General features: G+C 36.7%; 1 protein-coding gene across 2 annotated transcripts; it reads right to left on the reverse strand.

The window, feature by feature from the left end:
- Positions 1–1,794: 1,794 nt before the first annotated feature.
- On the reverse strand, positions 1,795–12,164 carry gng7 (guanine nucleotide binding protein (G protein), gamma 7). 2 transcript variants are annotated; one of them, XM_057860357.1, is made up of 4 exons: positions 12,062–12,164; positions 11,788–11,984; positions 8,444–8,559; positions 1,799–5,866 (listed from the first exon to the last, which is right to left on the reverse strand). In XM_057860357.1, exons 3-4 carry the CDS (start codon positions 8,522–8,524, stop codon positions 5,741–5,743), a joined length of 207 nt encoding a protein of 68 aa, XP_057716340.1. In that variant the 5' UTR covers positions 8,525–8,559; positions 11,788–11,984; positions 12,062–12,164; the 3' UTR covers positions 1,799–5,740. The 2 variants fall into 2 exon arrangements, with proteins under 2 accessions (XP_057716341.1, XP_057716340.1); XM_057860358.1 differs by lacking the exons at positions 11,788–11,984; positions 12,062–12,164 and having other exon boundaries at positions 1,795–5,866; positions 8,444–8,524.
- Positions 12,165–20,201: the final 8,037 nt, after the last annotated feature.

Genomic DNA, 20,201 nt, shown 5'->3' on the forward strand with positions numbered 1-20,201 from the left:
TAAAAAATTAATTACCGCCCGTTAACGCGATAATTTTTACAGCCCTAAATAAAAACACATTTCTCACAAAATTAAAGTGGTTATGATGGTAAATTTTCATATGACCTTATTAGCACTAGCACTTGAAGTCACACGGGCAAAAAAAAAGCCTTTGGGGTTGAATTTTTCCCACGTTGCTAAACAAAACTCAAAGTCAGGTGGAGACAGAAACTGCCAAACAGGCAAAGCCAGCCCTTGCACATACACTGTTTCCATTGCATCCATTCCCACACACCAGCTTGTGCTTTGACACTGAAACCTGCCGTGGGGTTGTGTTTAATGACTCAGGGCGTGGCTGACACCATCATGCCGGAATCCTCCGCTCTCACGTGTGCTCAGAGTCCAAAGGAGGAGAAGTGTACGGAAACTCATTGCTGCCCCCCCCCCAAAAAAAGTCCGATAACACATTTTTGTATTATCAGATTTATACCTGATAATATCAAATGTTTATGTAATGTTAAAAAACTTGATAACTATCATGTTAAAACAGGAAAACTATCAATAAAAACATGAATGTTGTCATTTAAAAACGTGATAATTTTCATGTAAAAACGTGATAACTATCATGTTAAAGCAGAAGTTCAGAATTTTTGACATTAGGCTTAATCTTCGAGTTAGCGGGGGTTTAATTAGTTGGTTGAGTTGATTTTAACAAATTCTGTGCGATTTTGTCATTAGTTTCAGGGCTCCGGAGTGGCTAAGCTAGCGCGAGTGAATGGGGCCAACTTAGCATGCCAATACAAAATGATACGGATCTCCGAACAGATCCAACATAGTCAAATAAATTCAAAATGCAAATCATTGTTCAAAAACAATGTCACGAAAAAACTGCCGTAATTCATTTCATTCTGCAGGACTATTTTTTTAGATGCGTAATACGACCAGAATAGAGAGGAGTGCTTCTCGTGCTAACGCAACATTCAAGGAAGTTGGGAAGTCCAGTACCACTTGCGACCTCAAAGCCTTCCAAGCAAATGTAAACAGCATAGATGGCTGATCGCGACAAGTTTTTTTTTTTTTCTATTTTGGCCATCAAAACACATTTTGACCTTCAGCAAACCTGCCTTCTCGTAAGCGATCAAATAGTGGAGGTGCTCCAATAATATTTTTTCTGATCGGAGGTTGTAAACTCTGACTTCCCACCTTCCTCGAATGCAGCATCAGATTGCTGCGTTAATTGACGGCCCGCAACATGGTGAAATGTGAATTTAGAGGCTCTGGAAACAGACAGAAGAAATGGGCAAGGGGAACGTTTCCACACATTCCTTATGAAGAACGAGCAACAATATAAACTGGTTACTTGCTGCTGGCTACGACATATAAAATCAGCAGTGAAAAAAACCAATGTGATATCACTGCCCTGCTCCTCTGCAGATCTTCTGGATTATAAATGTTGCTGTGAATGCTGCAATTATTGATATTCTCAGGCACAAAGACTTGTTGGTACATTTTCCGGATGGCAACTGTGACTTTCCATCGTCCAATCATGCACGTTATGAATTCACCAACTATTTAAAGTGTATGTGTGTGTGTATGATTGCTAAAGGTTGCTGACCACTGTTCTATACGATAATGCATTTCTGTCAATAATTGAATTTATTAATCGAATCATCCATTTATGGGGGGGAAAAAAACAACTGTTCAAATACCAGTAAATTAAAAAAATAATAATGAACGCAAATTTAAGAAAGCCATGAGTGATAAAGAAATGTATGTTTATCTAAATAAAATGAAATAAATATTTTTAAAAAAAATCAAAACAAATGATAACAAATTTAAGAAAGAAGATTTCAAACATATATTCCAATCCAACCCCACATTCCTTATCTCTTTGGCTGCCATTGACGGCCATAGATGTCCAATCCATTGAAATGTAATGGACGTCCGCTGCTGTCATTATGCCTTTTCAATATTAATTTCCCTCTTTTACTACCACAAGAAAAACACAGGTCTGTTATATCATCTTTTTTATTCATTTAATCTACTTATCAATATTTTTGTCTTGACAACAAATATCCACAAAATATTAACAGTGTGCGAGAAAAACATGACTTATATGGTATATGTATGGCACGTCAGAGAACCCCCCCACCCAATAAAAGGGATTTGCCTCTCAATCATCAAGGCAAAAATAATAAGTTCAGAAAAAAGTCAATTTTCAAGGCTGTGGTCTTCGTGGAATTCGTCATGTTTTGATATGAAAAGTATGAAATGTACTTTTTTGTTTTACACACAGCACGACTAGAAGGGGAACTGACAATGGACCGATCAAAACACTTGGGTAAGATGACCAAATACGGGCATCACGACCTTTCGCGCAGAAGAGAAACCCAGAAAAAGATACCCACAATCCATTGCTACCCTTCACGCAGGAACGCTGACTGAATGACAAAGTAGAGAACATTTACTCACTGGCTGCCATTGACGGCGATAGACGTCCAATCCATCTGGACTGGGAAAGGCTGGTGGCGAATGATCAATGAGTTGAACGAAAGCCAAACTTTTTGAGACGTTCCAAACACGATAATACGAAAAAGAGAAACATGAGCGTTCGACTTTGTTAAAAACCAAGAAATGAAAACAGCTACCCTTCAAATGGTTTCATGGATTAAAGAAAGTTTGTACACTGCCGTTTCTTAATCTTTACCTTTTTTTTTAAACAATCAATATGAAGGAAACAGCTTTCATACAAGAAGCAGGAAGTTGTTGTTTTTCTTTTGGTACATTTCCGTCTGGGCCTATTGAGCTAAATCAAGGCCAAAAGTATTGTAATCTTTGAAAAAAAAAAAAAGATTGAAACTGAACATTTAGGGTTTCTTCTTGAATCAGTTACAGAGTGGATATTTTCATACTCAAATATGACCTTTTTGTTCTAAGTTATATTATTTTCCCCTTCAGATATTTTTTTAAAGTTTAAATATCTTTTTTTTCACTTTCAAATATATTTTTCACTTTCAGATCTCTCTCTATATTTTTTTCAGTTTTGAAATTTTGGCGATCAAGTGCCATCTTCATGTGTTCTGGGAAAGATGATCACACATCAACTGTAAACAAGTACATTTATGTGAGTGTTCTGCTCAGACTGCCAACCAAGTGCTAACCCATTTCTCTTTCGCTATGTAAAGCTAAAATGATCGCAAACGCTTGGTTGAAAAATAAGAGTAGTGTACACTATATTATTATGCTGGCATAAAGAAAAAAAGCGTGGAAATTGACGATAACTCTTCTTTAAAAACTTAGTTTCTTATTATTCACAACGTCTTGATTGCGCGCCGCCATTTTGAAAAGTTAAAGGTTGTCCTATCTCGGAAACTCGGGTATCATACTAAAATCGTAGTTCTCCAGTAGAAAATACGACTTAAGGGGGCGTTCACATGCAATTTTTGAGTTGATAAGTGGTTTTTACCATAAGTACGACACCGTGTAAAAGCAGGAAAGCATCCCTAAATTATGTAGCCTTCAGGAAATGTGGGCACTTTGATAGATTATACCCTCCACTCCCTCCACTTTATTTTCTTGATATTTGATATAAATGATATTTGATATAAAAAAAAAAGTTTACATTTAAACCTGAAAATATCAACTCTGCAACTGAAAAAAAGTGCTTTTATGTTTTAAAAGATTCAACAACAAACCTTAAAGGGATCCACGGATAGAAAGACTTGTAGTTCTTAAGAGAGAAACGTTATTATGAGTAAAAATAATTTGATTTTAAAACCCGTCTTGATGTTTTAGTTTATACACAATTTGTAAAATTAGTTTAACTAGTAGGTCGCCATTGTTGTTGACGTCGCAGGGTGGTGACGTCACTTGGTTACGCTGCTGGGCTTCCAGAGTATAACTCTAGCGACATACGTAAACATGTCATCTGTTCAACCCTTTCAATTTGAACCCAAGAGGAATATTAATTAGCATGACAGCACTGTCGATATTTCACAAAACGAGCAGGAAAAGCAAACCGAACAGGAAAGACGGGATGAGACGAGACGAGAGTATGACAAAACGGTGTTCTGCCAAAATGTGCTACACCAGCGAAACGTCGTACAAGAGGCGAATTTGACACCCAAAGTACTACCGTGCGCTTTCAGCTTGTTTCGTTTAGATGCATACAGACAGAACATACTTAAACGTAGTAATATCAAATAAGAGTGGTTTAAATACGCTACGTGACTAATGTGGTCAACAGATCAATAGTCTGCTTTAAAGCAACCAGATGAAAACACAATGCTTAAAGGTATGAGAGGGAAACACATGCAAAAAGTATTTTGAGGCAATGTAAAGGTAATAAAAGACTCAATAAAAACACAAATAGTAAGCACTTGCCGCTTTTAACCGATGTGCGCATGTGTTGAAGAATTGCAGTAAACCGGTAGTGTTCTTCGAGTGGCAATGACAATCTACGTCATCACTCCGAGCCTCCATTGCAGGTATAAAAAAGTGGCGCTCTCCGTAGGTCAAAACATGTACTAAATATTTTAGATTTTTAAATCAATGGCAATATTTTATATGTTTCTAATAACATATTTTACTAAAAGAGAACAATTGTGGTTTATTAGCGCCTACAAGTCTTTAAGTCCAAGGTTCCCTTTAAGCTTTCGGTTTCAAAATGTTTTTTTCAATCTTTTCTAAATTTCAGATTATAATTCCTTTTGGCCTTAATTTAGCTCCATAAGGGCTGGTCATCAAAAGCTGTCCGTACTCTGTACAGAAACATTTAGACTTTGAATTTGACGCATTGGATCCACAACAGTAGAGGCGGTATTTTCATTGACAGTATTCCGGCTCTATTGTGACGCTACCTTTCTCGCGCAACAATGATCTAGCTAAAAAGCTGTAAAATCCTTTCAGCGTTTGACTTTGTACTGGTGTTGTACCAACCAATACTACTAAAGGACTCAAAACGCACTTAAAATGCTGGCATTGGTATCGGCGAGTACTAGCAAATAATGTGCCGATGTCATATGTACACTTTGTGAATGTGTTTCCAACTGCTATAAAACTACAGAAGAAGAAAAAACACAGTGCTAATAGCGTACTGTTTCCGATGTAAACGGTAGTAACCACACTGAATAAAAATGATATTGTATTTTTTTTTTCAAACGGTGTGGTATCGGTACGGTATCAACATCGGCAAATATCGCTTAGGCATGTATCAGAATCAGTATCGGAACAAAACAACTTGGTACCACCTTAAAGTTACGATCTTTTAACACACGGCAAAAAGTCAAAACGTTGAAAGGGGCAACTGGAAATTGATAGGTCGAGTACTTCCAACTTTCACTTTTGACGGGTTGTATGAAAGGGGCTTTTCTTCAAAAGTCAGGTCAACTTTTCCATTCTATCTCTACAGTTTTACAAAGAAGAATTGCCAGCTCATACAGAGTACGTCCAACTTTCGATGACTACTTCCTATATGTTACCCACACCTCCACCACAAAAATAAATGCTGCTAATCGCTTCCCTTTCAAGTTAAAATGACAGTTAACCAGCATTATGTGAATATTACACCAAAGCACCTTGGTTCACACGGATCTCATCACTACGGTTAGGACCCCCACCCTTTACCTCCATCCTTAGTTCGGCTGTAGATTATGGCGCTTTTCCAGAGAGGCTATTTTGGGAGTATGTACTCGTATATTGTGTGTGTTTGTGTGGGTGTAAGTTTTGTTTGTGTGTGTATTTGTTTGTGTGTAGAGCGCAGCTATAGGATGATGCAGGGCTTCTTGTCCTTAAAAGGGTTTTCGGAGGTGGGAACGCCAACTAGCAGCGGGTCGCTGCGAGCGCGCTGCTCACAGTAACTCATCAAATCGGCGGCCGCTTTGGATACCTGAAGAATGGATTTAGATGACGGGAGTGGGGTCAAGATGGGGGGAAAAGAAATGAAGACAAGAGTCAGCAAAGAGGCGTATTTTGCACTGGCAGACCCGTTTGAAAGAAGGTATTTTTGTGATTTGATGTGAGTGTGCCAAATTCCAAGGGAATGATAGGAGCCCCTTTGATTAGCAGTGAATAGAATCACCCTCTTTAAGAAAAATGAAACAACTCATCTATGTGATACCCAGTGTTGTATCCAAACCAGTGTTGTTAATATTACTTCAAAAAGGCAATTCATTACAGTTACAAATTACTTCTCCCAAAAACTAATTGAGTTACTAACTCTGTTACCTCAATGTAAGAGTAATTAGTTACTTGGCAAAGTAAGTGTTGTTACTTTTCAGGTTTTACACGTTATTACATGATCCATTTTATAACGTCTTTCACATTCAAGTTCATGTTAACTGATTGAATTGAATAGGTCACACTTTTATTTTTTTCAAATTTCACCTACAGTGGGGCAAAAAAGTATTTAATCAACCACCAATTCTGCAAGTTCTCCTACTTGAAAAGATTAGAGAGGCCTGTAATTGTCAACATGGGTAAACCTCAACCATGAGAGACTGAATGTGGAAAAAAAAAGAAAATCACATTGTCTGATTTTTAAAGAATTTATTTCCAAATTAGAGTGGAAAATAAGTATTTGGTCACCTACAAACAAGCAAGATTTCTGGCTGTCAAAGAGGTCTAACTTCTTCTAACGAGGTCTAACGAGACTCCACTCGTTACCTGTTTTAACTCATTATCGGTATAAAAGACACCTGTCCACAACTCAGTCAGTCACACTCCAAACTCCAATATGGCCAAGACCAAAGAGCTGTCGATGGGCACCAGATACAAAATTATAGACCTGCACCAGGCTGGGAAGACTGAATCTGCAACAGGTAAAATGCTTGGTGTAAAGAAATCAACTGTGAGAGCAATTATTAGAAAATCAAAGACATACAAGGCCACTGATAATCTCCCTCGGTCTGGGGCTCCGTGCAAGATCTCACCCCGTGGCATCAAAATGATAACAAGAACAGTCAGCAAAAATCCCAGAACCACACGGGAGGACCTAGTGAATGACTTACAGAGAGCTGGGACCAGAGTAACAAAGGCTACTATCAGTAACACAATGCGCCGCCAGGGACTCAAATCCTGCACTGCCAGACGTGTCCCTCTGATGAAGACAGTACACGTCCAGGCCCGTCTGCGGTTCGCTAGAGAGCATTTGGTTGATCCAGAAGAGGACTGGGAGAATGTGTTATGGTCAGATGAAACCAAAATAGAACTTTTTGGTAGAAACACAGGTTCTCGTGTTTGGAGGAGAAAGAATACTGAATTGCATCTGAAGAACACCATACCCACTGTGAAGCATAGGGGTGGAAACATCATGCTTTGGGGCTGTTTTTCTGTAAAGGGACCAGGATGACTGATCTGTGTAAAGGAAAGAATGAATGGGGCCATGTATCGAGAGATTTTGAGTGAAAATCTCCTTCCCTCAGCAAGGGCATTGAAAATGACACGTAGCTGGGTCTTTCAGCATGACAATGATCCCAAACACACAGCCACGGCAACAAAGGAGTGGCTTTGTAAGAAGCATTTCAAGGTCCTGGAGTGGCCTAGCCAGTCTCCATATCTCAACCCCATAGAAAATCTGTGGAGCGAGTTGAAAGTCCGTGTTGCCCAACAACAGCCCCAAAACATCACTGCTCTAGAGGAGATCTGCATGGAGGAATGGGCCAAAATACCAGCAACAGTGTGTGAAAAGCTTGTGAAAAGTTACAGAAAACGTTTGGCCTCCGTTATTGCCAACAAAGGGTACATAACAAAGTATTGAGATGAACTTTTGGTATTGACCAAATACTTATTTTCCACCGTGATTTGCAAATAAATTCTTTAAAAAAAATCAAACAATGTGATTTTCTGTTTTTTTTTTTTCCACATTCTGTCTCTCATGGTTGAGGTTTACCCATGTTGACAATTACAGGCCTCTCTAATATTTTCAAGTGGGAGAACTTGCATAATTAGTGGTTTACTAAATACTTATTTGCCCCACCGTATATACAAGTGTCAACTACATGACCCAAAATGTCACATCCACATATGCTGATGGCAGGTCTCAGTTATAATTATATACAAACATTTTTTAATCATGAATCTTTATTATACTTTTCTATATCATTTAAAAAATATATTTTATATGACTAAATATATTTTGAAATTCATAGAATATCATTAAAAACTAAACTAATGAATAATATTACAATGAATCATAATAGAAATACACTCTGGTTATGGGTCCCAGTTTTAAGTTGATTTTTAAAAAATGTTTTTATTTCATAGTATTTAAACAAAGGGTTAATATCACATTTTTATGACCAAAGTTCTTAAGGTTTTGTGTTTCTTTGGGCAAACAAGTCAGGAAATAATACATTCACAAATATTTGCATAGCAAAATAGCTCGAGGCAACACTTTGGGGATAAAAACAAATGAAGTATAGGAACCAGTTTTTGGAATAATGAACTTTCTCAGTGCTGGCGATACCTTAATCCGCTCGATTCCTGCCTCGATCCTTAGCTGCTCCACCAGTTTCCTGGCCTGGGCGATATTATTAGTGGTGGACATACTTATCCATCAGAATGCACCAACACTGCAGAAAACTGCAAACAAGACACAGAGAAAGACCGCTGCTTGAAAATGATTCAATAGTTGGCAGCGATTTAGGCAGCCATTTTGGATATCAACTCTACATGTTTGTGAGTACACATGACACAAAACAGGACAAAATGGCGCAAGTTAGGGATTTTACCCTCAACTCGACAGAGGAAGATTTCGTGTTGTGGTATTTAGCAGACGTGTGTGTGTGAATGTGTTTTTGTGTAGATGTGAATTGAAGAATCGGCAACTAATCGATGTTTAAACTAATCGTCAACTATTTTCGACAGCTGGTGAATCGTTTTATGAGATTGTTGAAATCTGTTTTTGAGCGTCTTAATCACAAATATTTTCAATTTTTTTTTCACTTTTTAAAAATTGACTTGTATTTTTTTTTTTTTTTTTTAAATAAAACCAGTAAATTTTCCCTTCTTTATTTTTGTTGCTAATTGATAAAGGTAAAAAAATGAGTATATTAACATTATTTTTTAAAATTAATCAAGATATGAAACTGCAAAAAAAATAGATATTATTATTTTTTAAGTTTTCTATTTAGTTGTTCTGTTATAGTAAGTTTTCTATTTAGTTGTTCTGTTATAGTAAAAAAAAAAAATTGAAAACCTTTAAACATTCTCTTTATTTAATTTTTGGGGTTTTTAATTAATAAGGGAAAAATATTCTCGTCACGCGTCTTATTATTTCATTATACCGTAATTTATCAATTTTTCGTGTTTTATTTATTTACTTACCTACCGTAATTTGCGGTCGACATGCCACTACTTTTTTCCTTCATTTTGAATCATGTGTCTTATAGTCCAGTGCGGCTTATTTGTTGATTTATTTGGGTTAAAAGGTAACACTTTATTTGACAGCGACTTCATAAGGCTGCCATAAAACTGTCATAATTATGACATGACACTATCATAGGCATTAATGAATGCTTATGAAAGATGTCATTAGGTGTCATCTGGCAAATTATGTCACATTATGTCCAGCTCGGCTCTTTTACATCCATTCAAAAGTGAGATAATTTGCCAGCCGACACAAAAGGACACGTCAAAAGCATTCATTATAGCTCATGGCAGTGTCATGTCATAATTATGATAGTCTTATGACAGTCTTATGGCGCCACTGCCAAAAAAGTGTTACCAAATACCATAACTAGCAATTAATGAAACAACAACACAGAACATGAATTTTGATTGTTATTTACATCTCTAGTGCTGCAATGCATGCTAGGAGGCATGTTGGACAACAACAGTGTTGACAGCATGTGGCAGCAGAGGTTCTTGAAGCAATGAAGCTTTGCGCCCAATTGGTTCAAAGCTTCACGGTGGTTCATTTGGTCTTATGACAGTCTTATGGCGCCACTGCCAAAAAAAGTGTTACCAAATACCATAACTAGCAATGAATTAAACAACTGGAACAGTAACTGAAGAAATAGTAAGCACAGAACATGCATTTTGATTGTTATTTACATCTCAAGTCCTGCAATGCATGTTAGGAGTCATATTGGACGACAACAGTTTTGACAACAGGGGACAGCAGAGGTTCTTGAAGCAATGAAGCTTTGCAGCCAATTAGTTCAAAACTTCATGGTGGTTCATTTGGTCTTATGACAGTCTTATGGCGCCACTGCCAAATAAAGTGTCACCAAATACCATAACTAGTAATTAATGAAACAACTGGAACAGTAACTGAAGAAATAATTAGCACTGAGCATGAATTTTGATTGTTATTTACATCTCTAGTCCTGCAATGCATGCTAGAAGGCCTATTGGACAACAACAGTTTTGACAGCAGGTGACAGCAGAGGTTCTTGAAGCAATGAAGCTTTGCAGCCAATTAGTTCAAAACTTCATGGTGTTTATTTGGTCTTACGACAGTCTTATGATGCCGCTTCAAATAACATGTTATTGGTTAATACCCAAAAAAAATTAAAAAAATTTTTTTTAAATTGATGGTTATTTTCATCTGTAGCGCTGCAATGCATGTTAGGAGGCATGTTGAACGACAACAATGTTGACAGAGGATGGCAGCAGAGGTTGACTGTCTCCCCCGAGAGAGCAGTGATGACCAAATGAAGCTTTTTGAAGCAATGAAGATTTGCAGCCAATTGCTTCAAAGCTTCATGATGGTTCATTTGATCTTATGACAGTCTTTTGATGCCGCTGTCAAATATAGTGTTACCTTTTCATATCTCTTGGTGTAAATATCCCATAAAACAGTAAGGACAGCTGTGGCTTATACTCCAGTGCATTTTATCTATAAACAAATGCCGTTTTCTTGTGAAATTTGGTGGGTGGCTATTTATAGTCAGGTGCGCCTTATATTCGCAAAATTACGGTACTTTTAAAATTAAAAAAGAGCGTAGCAGTACTTTTTATTTGTATTTTATTTCCTATTTTTTATATGTATATTTAAACCTATATAATTGTCCATTTTAAATTAAAAGATTTGAATAGTATAGTAAATATTTTCCGATTCCTGTCGTCCTTTAAGGAAAAAGGAAATTTAATTTTAATTATATTTTAGCTTGAAACAAAAAGCCGATGAAGATGATTAATTTTGCTGACCATATAAAATATTGTAACGGGCCAGATCTGGCCCCAGGGCCTTGAGTTTAACACCTGAGCACTAGATAATTTAAAATGATACAAATAAAATACATGTTGAAATAAATGTATGAATTTCAATAGTTTTTGGAATGTTTTTTCCCCAGTCATAATTCCTGTGCTCAGCCTGTTGATACATATATATGTATATATCTAGATCTATATATTTTTTCGCCTACTCGCAAACTTTTTTCTGGTGCTGGCACGAATTGATGGGGGAGAAAAAGCAACACACGCACGCATCCGATACGATTTTGCGAAAAAGCTGACGCACAAACCTTTCACACGAACACACGCGCAGCAATTTGCATAAATTGTGAATCGACCCAAACGGGCCTCAGCTTCGGAACCGACGTGCACACGCATGCAGGCCCGTGCAGGGGGAGCACAATGCGGGGCTTTTGACTGTGGGAACAGCGTGTCCCTTTTTGGATGTCCGCACATCACACGCAAACATGAAGTGAGGGTGGATGTGGATGGAAGGGTAGAGGGGGGGGATCCATGCAACAGGCCCTGATGGGTGTCACTGAGGTGGGGGGTGGAAACGAGGGGTGTCATGTGTAAGAGCCCTAATGGCCATATGTTTTCATGTTCCTCTATTATGCAAATGGACCTTACTTGAGAGCGCAGTCCGGTTCGGTGAGGCAAAATCTTCTAGGCAGCCAGCGGAAGCAGTGCTCTCTCTTCGCCGGCCAAGGGTTGGGGGAATCCGGCTTCGTGACACGGATGGAGTCCGCCTCCGCTGCTCGGTACGCGGGGAAGGAGGAGAGGAGGGAGAGGCCGGCCGCGCAAGGGTGCTCGAATCACTCTGTGCTCTGTGTTTGTGGGGGGAAATGCAAACGTTACAAGCACAAATAATGATCAAATGGGAGATGAATGTGGCTCAACTCACCTCGGAATGCGCTATTGGTGATTTAAAGGGCCAGTCGGCTGTTTTGTCAGCAGCCGTCTGTCGACACCGAGCCAAACACCGCCTCCTTGTCCGCCTCTCTCCCCCTGGCGGCTGGTGATTGCTGTTGCAGCCCCATCGTCGTTTTCCTTTTCACGTGGGAATTACCTGAGACTAGGCATGCGCCGGTATGATATTCTGAAGGTATGATAACCGTAAACCAAAATCTAATAATATATATGATATCACGGTTTCACGGTATCAACGATAATAAAAAACAACAACTTTTTTCCCATTGAACAGGATTATTTTTCTAATCATATTAGCAAATTGCCCATAAGTATAATGTTAAGTTAATACAAATTAATAAAAAAAATAACATTAAAATAAATATACTAGCAAATTGGAACATAAGTATAATGTTAAATTAATATTTAAAAAAATAAAATAACATTGAATTAGGTGAGCCTAAACCCAAGGCCCGCCCAGCCTATACACAGACTATGCAGCTGCTTAGGGCCCCTGACCCCTAGGTGGCCCCCAATCTGGCAACCTCATTTTATACATTGTTAATAGAGCATCGTGAATAACGTGGCGCGCATTGCCATTTATCCACGCAAACATCCATTTTCTTGTCATTACATGTCATTTGGGGTGAGAAGTTTGAAGTATGCAGTGCAACAAAATATGATTAATATACAAAATATGGACGTATGGGTTGGATTGCATGTATGGGTTTCACAGTACACTGTGACGAAATGGTTGGCCAAAAATATGGGCCCCTTGGCATTATTTTGCTTGGGGCCCTCAAATGGCCTGGGCCGGCCCTGCCTAAACCCACAGCCATATCTCAAAATTACTACCATCAAAACAAAAATAATTATTTTCTATAAAAAGCACATGTGTATGACTCATTTATCATTTTTACATTACACACACTCTTTCTCAACACAGACAGTTGCCAGAGAGAAAAAAAACGCCATGTTTTACCAGCGCTAGACACACTAAACACACTGGAGTTAACTCTCGTAGCTGGTGGGAAACGTTCATGACAGTGTTTACTAACCTTTAATTTTGTATAAATGCGAAATCATATTGGTGGTATTGCCTCGTCAGCAGACTCCCTCCGCACCCGTGTTTTACATGTTGGTTGGCCCTCCTCCTCTATGCCGCAGCCACCTGTAACTTTTCTGTAACCGGAGTATTACCACACCACCAGCGATTTCGTTTTCTTTGATGGGGGAAAAAATCAGGAGTATTACCTCCTGCAGCCATCATGAAGCACAGCTGACTCACTGACACTGGGCAACAACCGTTAGGGGAGGTTTGAGCATTACAGCTGCAAGCGGGGGATTTCTCCATGCATTTTTGTGACGTAAAAAAATCACTAATGCTTTAGGGACGGGATGACGGAAAATGTATCAATATGATTTTAATTTTTAATCATGATGGTATTTTTCTATTATTTTCATTCTTCTTTCATTCTTCATTCTTTTTATGATTAAATACATTTATGAACTAATACAATGTTAATGAAAACTAATTTATTAAAATTAAACTGAATAAAAAGACAAATATTTTTTGTTTGTTTTTTTGTTAATTTCACAGTATTTATCTCAGTGGCTGACATAGACATATAAATGATAGCTGCCATCCTTAACGGTCAGAATGGATTTAAATTCATTGCCACCAGTGGCAGCCAATGAGTTAAAACCTTTGTGGATTTGGCTGTTTATCCGGATTCATTTTTATCGTGAATGTAATCAACTCCTTGGCTCCCATTCCATTAAGGACAATCGACACATAGTCCAAGTTCAAATATATCATACGCCTATTGCCATCAATGGTAGCTAATTAGTTTTTTTTTAAAATTGTACGTTTTGCATTTTTCTTATTTGTGTTCCAGAAAAAAACTACACCAAACACAGATTAGATTAGTTATGCAACAATCCAATCAAATCCAAAATAAATAAATAAATAAACATATTTAATGCTGGTCATCTTTTAAAGATGATGTTTGGTAAAAAGAATGCTTTTCATGGAAGTGTCTGTAATCAAATTAAATGTTAATTAAAAAAAAATCTCAATTAAAGTATTCTATTGAATTCGTGTCATTAATCACCACAAAATTTCCCAAAATTTCTTTTTCGAGACTTTGAATAGATATATGTTTCCATGATATATTATTTAACATTTTCATAAGAACAAAAATAAATAAATAAATAAATAAATAATTTAATAAGGGGAGAGGGGAAGAGAGACAGTTAATATTCCCTTTTTTATTTAGTTATTTTACAAAAAAAAGGGGGGGGAAACCTGTAAATATTCTCTTTGCACTTGTTTCTGTTTTTTTAAAATTTTATTTTGTTATTTACATTTTTATGAAAAAAGGTAAATCATTATATAGATTTTAAAAATGTAATTACCAGTTGTTGTTTTTTAACCAAAAAACAGTCCTTACAATGCTCATTGTTTTTTTTTTTTTTTTTACTAAAACAATTACAGTTTTTAATTACAGTAAGGTGTGACCTCTGAGCAGTGAGTTTGGCATTGTAGTACACACATTAGCCACGAGAAGACGCTAAAGATCCATATAACTAAGGAGGCATCTAGTCAAAAGTTCAATCATTAACCCTTTCACTCTGTCAGCCCAGGTCACAGTGTACTAGTATGTGTTGTGGTAGTTAGTAAAAGAGGGAAATTGATTTTCAAAACACCTATTGACGGCAATTACCTTCCAATCCATTTTAAGTGGAAGTGATCATTATATATATTTTTTCCTTAAATGCTTTTATAGCATTTATACCGGATAGGAGTCTCAAAAGTACGGCCGTGGGGCCAATTATGGGACACGGGACAATATATTGCAGCCCCCATTTGACAATTGTAGTAGTCTTGCCCGCACTTTTTTTTTTTTTTTTTTTTTTTTTTTGCGATGTGTGACCAATTTATTAATTTAAGGATGGTGGCTTTGGTAAAAAAAAAAAAAAAAAAAAGAAAAAAAAAGAAAAACAAAAAAACATTTTTTCCAATAGTTAATAGCGAAAAATTAAAAAAAAAACATAGAAAAAAATCATCAGAAATTTAAAAATACAAATAGTTCTAAATAAAATGAAATACATTTGAAAAAAAGGGCAAAAAAAAAAACTAAAAGAAATTATAAAAATTGGAAAAAAAGAGGAAAAATAAAGACAATTTCAGATAAGTGTATTCCATGTGCATTTTGCACTAGGAATTTTATGACAATTGACGCCCAATCCATTTTAACTGGGAGTAAACAACAGCAGCCATCCCTCCCAGTCAAGATGGATTGGATGTCTATTGCTGTCAATGACAGCGAAACTAGGGCTGCCATGATTAAGTATTTCATGCACATGCATGTATTTTTTCTGAAATTTTTAAAATTACATTCATATGGTCATATGATATGGATTGGACACCTATTGCCATCAGTAGATGTTTTCAATATCAATTTAAAATCCTTTTTTAAGTAATAAGTATTTATACTGCTGGCCAAAAGTATTGGCACCCCTGCAATTCTGTCAGATAATGCTCAATTTCTCCCAGAAAATGAATGCAGTCACAAAGTCTTTGGTAGTAATATTTTCATTTATTTTTGCTTGCAATGAAAAAACCCAAAAGAAAAAGGAATAAAAAATAAAATCATTATCATTTTACACAAAACTCCAAAATTGGACCCAGCAAAAGTATTGGCACCCTTTGAAAAATTATGTGATGCTTCTCTAATTTGTGTAATTAACAGCACCTGTTCCTTACTGTGGCACATAAGAGGTGGTGGAAATAACTAAATCACACTTGCAGCCAGTTAAAATGGATTAAAGTTGACTCAACCTCTGTCCTGTATCCTTGTGTGTACCACTGTCTGTCTGAACTGTCTGAGGACTTGAGAAGCAAAATTGTGAGGAAGCATGGGCAATCTCAAGGCTAAAGGTCCATCTCCAAGGGCCTGAATGTTCCTGTGTCTACTGTGCGCAGTGTCATCAATAAGTGTAAAGCCCATGGTACTTGCCCATGGTCTTTCTAAGAAAAGAAGACGGTCACCACAGTCAAACATGGCGGAGGTTCCCTGATGTTTTGGGGTTGCTTTGCTACCTCTGGCACTGGAGTGCTTGACCGTGTGCATGGCATTATGAAGTCTGAAGACTACCAACAAATTTTGCAGCATAATGTAGGGCTCAGTGTGAGAAATCTGGGTCTCCCTCAAAGGTCATGGGTCTTCCAGCAGCACAATGATCCAAAACACGCTTCAAAAAACACTAGAAAACGGTTTGAGAGAAAGCACTGGAGACTTCTAAAGTGACTAGCAATGAGTCCAGGCCTGAATCCCATAGAACACCTGTGGAGAGATCTGAACATTGCAGTTTGGAGAAGGCACCCTTCAAATCTCATAGACCTGGAGCATTTGACCAAAGAAGAATGGTTTACCATTCCAGCAGAGCATTGTAAGGAACTCATTGATGGATACCGGAAGCGGTTGTTCGCAGTTATTTTGTCTAAAGGCTGTGCTACCAAGTATTAGGCTGTGGGTGCCAATACTTTTATCCGGCCCATTTTTAGAGTTTTGTGTAAAATGTAGGGCTGTCAAAATTATCGCGTTAACAGGCGGTAGTTAGTTTTTTTAATTAATCACGTTAAAATTAGGGCTGTCAAAATTATCGCGTTAACGGGCGGAAATTAATTTTTTAATTAATCACGTTAAAATATTTGACGCAATTAACGCACATCCACTGCTCAGACATTAAAATGACAGCACAGTGAAATGTGTACTTGTTGTGTTTTTCGAGTTTTGTCACCCTCTGCTTACACTCATAAGAGATTCACACGATTACTGGGTTCTAGATCACAGAACTGATTTGTGTACACTCTACCCCTTTCAATCACTTAGCTTATAGACACCCCCACCCCCATTCTCCTCTTTCACTGGCCAATAGGCCCCCACATGGTGTAAACCGGAAATACATCTCGCTGACGATAGCACCAGCATATTAGTAACTAGTTTAGATGTTCAATGTATTTCTAGTTGTTGTTTGTGTATGTGTTTCTTTTCCTTCTCTTGTATTTCTTTTCTTCTGTCCCCCCATAATCCCTTCCTGTTCGCTGCTTTGTCATAATAAAAAGGTATTTTAAATGATCACAATGGGAGTATGTCAGACTCTCAATGTGAAACATTAAAACTGTTCAGAATCCGGGCACTTAGACTTCCATTCTCTGTGTCAAACAGCTGAACAGGACAGGTTTTTTAAAAAAAAAAAAAAAAAAAAAAAAAAAATTTTACAAATTTTATTAAAACGAAAACATTAAGAGGGATTTTAATATAAAATTTCTTTAACTTGTACTAACATTTATCTTTTAAGAACTACAAGTCTTTCTATCCATGGATCGCTTTAACAGAATGTTAATAATGGTAATGCCATCTTGTTGATTTATTGTTATAATAAACAAATACAGTACTTATGTACCATACGTTGAATGTATATATCCATCTTGTGTCTGATCTTTCCATTCCAACAATAATTTACAGAAAAATATGGCATATTTTATAGATGGTTTGAATTGTGATCAATTGCGATTCATTACGATTAATTTTTAAGCTGTACTTAACTCGATTAAAAATTTTAATTGTTTGACACCCCTAGTTAAAATATTTGACGCAATTAACGCACATGCCCCCCTCAGACAGATTAAAATGACGGCACAGTGACATGTCCACTTGTTACGTGTGTTTTGCCGCCGTCTGCTGGCGCTTGGGTGTGACTGATTTTGTAATTATTGACGTAAGTTAGGCAACAGTGGCGAGCTACTAGTTTATTTTTTGATTGAAATTTTTACAATTTTTTAAAAAAACGAAAACATTAAGAATGGCTTTAATATAAAATTTCTATAACTTGTACTAACATTTATGTTTTAAGAACTACAAGTCTTTCTATCCATGGATAGCTTTAACAGAATGTTCATGTTAATGCCATCTTGTTGATTTATTGTTATAATAAACAAATACAGTACTTATGTACAGTATGTCGAATGTATATATCCGTCTTGTGTCTTTCCATTCCAACAATAATTTACAGAAAAATATGGCATATTTTATAGATGGTTTGAATTGCGATTGATTACGATGAATTAATTTTTAAGCTGTGATTAACTCGATTAAAATTTTTAATCGTTTGAAAGCCCTATTAAATGATAATGATTAAAAAAAAATTTCATTCTCTTTTGTGTTTTTTCATTGCCGGCAAAATAAATGAACATATTACTACCAAAGCATTTGTAATTGCAATCATTTGCTTGGAGAAATTGAGCATTATCTGACAGAATTGCAGGGGTGCCAATACTTTTGGCCAGCAGTGTATTTCCATGATCTATTCCGTCACTGGGAGTCGCTACCATCCGACTTGTGTTCTCCATCTTTTTTAGGAAGGAATAGGAGGTGGGGATGGCGCCTATTCTATTCCTGCACAAACAAGAATGCTGTTTGAGCTTGCTTTTCGGATGCTGAGAGAGCTTCAGTGTGAGCCGAGAGTCAGAGGGAAGGATTGGTGGTGGGTGAATTTCGGTGTACATCCCTTTATACCAACCCCTCATTTGTCGGTATTTGTCCTCAGCGGGGGTCACACAACGTCACGCCGTCCCCATGGCAACAACGCCAAGGTATCCGAGTGGGAGGTGGTCAGCGCGTGGGCTGTCAATTCGAATGCCGACGACAATTCCTTCTTGACGTCATCAAAGTGAAGGGCGTGGAGCTCACGTGGATGACAAACGCTTCAGAATGTGACGAGGTGGCGTTACAAAATACAAATGAGTTCATTGGCTGCCATTGACGGCGATAGAATTCCAATCCATTTCGACTGGGAGGGACGAATGAACCTCCCGGCCAGTCTAAATGGATTGGACGTCTCGCGCCGTCAATGGCACAGGAAATAAGCCTTTACAGCCACTCCTCCCGGTTTAATTTAACTGGACGTCTATTGTTGTCAGTGGCAGCCAAAAAGAGAAATGTAAATGCATATGATTAAAGTTGCATCCCCTAAAAAATTGACTCAAATATACAATGATTAAGCCTTTTTTTAAATCTGTTGTACACCATAAATGTAATAGGATTTAAATTTGTAAATGTATTTAAATTACAGTACATCATGGTTTAAATATAAAATTTAAAATGCATTATGAATAAACATTTTTTTAATTCAACATTGAGCATCATCAAACACATAAACTTCTTACTAAATATCTATAATCAAAGTAAAAGTCACTAGTGCACTAGAAATTGTCTATTTGAAATCATTTAATGAAGCAAATTTATTTACTATTACTTGGTTATAATGCAAACATTTCGAATATGAATAAACATTTTTCAATTAAATATCAAGTGAATTAAAAGGGAAATTTAACTAAATATAATTTGGTTAAAACATTCCAATGCACCATAAATAAGCATTTTTATTTGGTACAGTAGCAGCTGTCATTACAATTTGACATAACAGATGTACACTTTAAAATCAGTAATGCATGATTTTTTGAATAAATGTTTAATTACACAAGTATCCTGGTACAACTCTTCATTTGTACTATTAAATACACTATGAATATTTTGAATAGGCAAAATCTTTTCAGTTTCTATATGTGTACAGTATATATATATACACATATATATATACACACACACACCTACACACACACACACACACACACACACACACACATATATATGTATATATATATATATATGTATATATACGGCATATATATGTATGAGGGCTGTCAAACGATTAAATTTTTTAATCGAGTTAATCACAGCTTAAAAATGAATTAATCGTAATTAATTGCAATTTAAACCATCTCTAAAATATGCCATATTTTTGGGGAAATTATTGTTGGAATGGAAATATAAGACAAGACGGATATATACATTCAACATACTGTACATAAGTACTGTATTTGTTTATCATAACAATAAATCCACCAGATGGCATTAACATTATTAACATTCTTTCTGTGAAAGGGATCCACGGATAGAAAGACTTCTTTTAAATTCTTAAAAGATAAATGTGAGTTTGTATATTGTGACTAAATATTGCCATCTATTGTATTTGTTGAGCTAAATGAAATGTTTGAATAGAGTTTG

This window comes from Corythoichthys intestinalis, chromosome 15 (assembly GCF_030265065.1).
Source record: "Corythoichthys intestinalis isolate RoL2023-P3 chromosome 15, ASM3026506v1, whole genome shotgun sequence".
Taxonomy (NCBI): Eukaryota; Metazoa; Chordata; class Actinopteri; order Syngnathiformes; family Syngnathidae; genus Corythoichthys; species Corythoichthys intestinalis.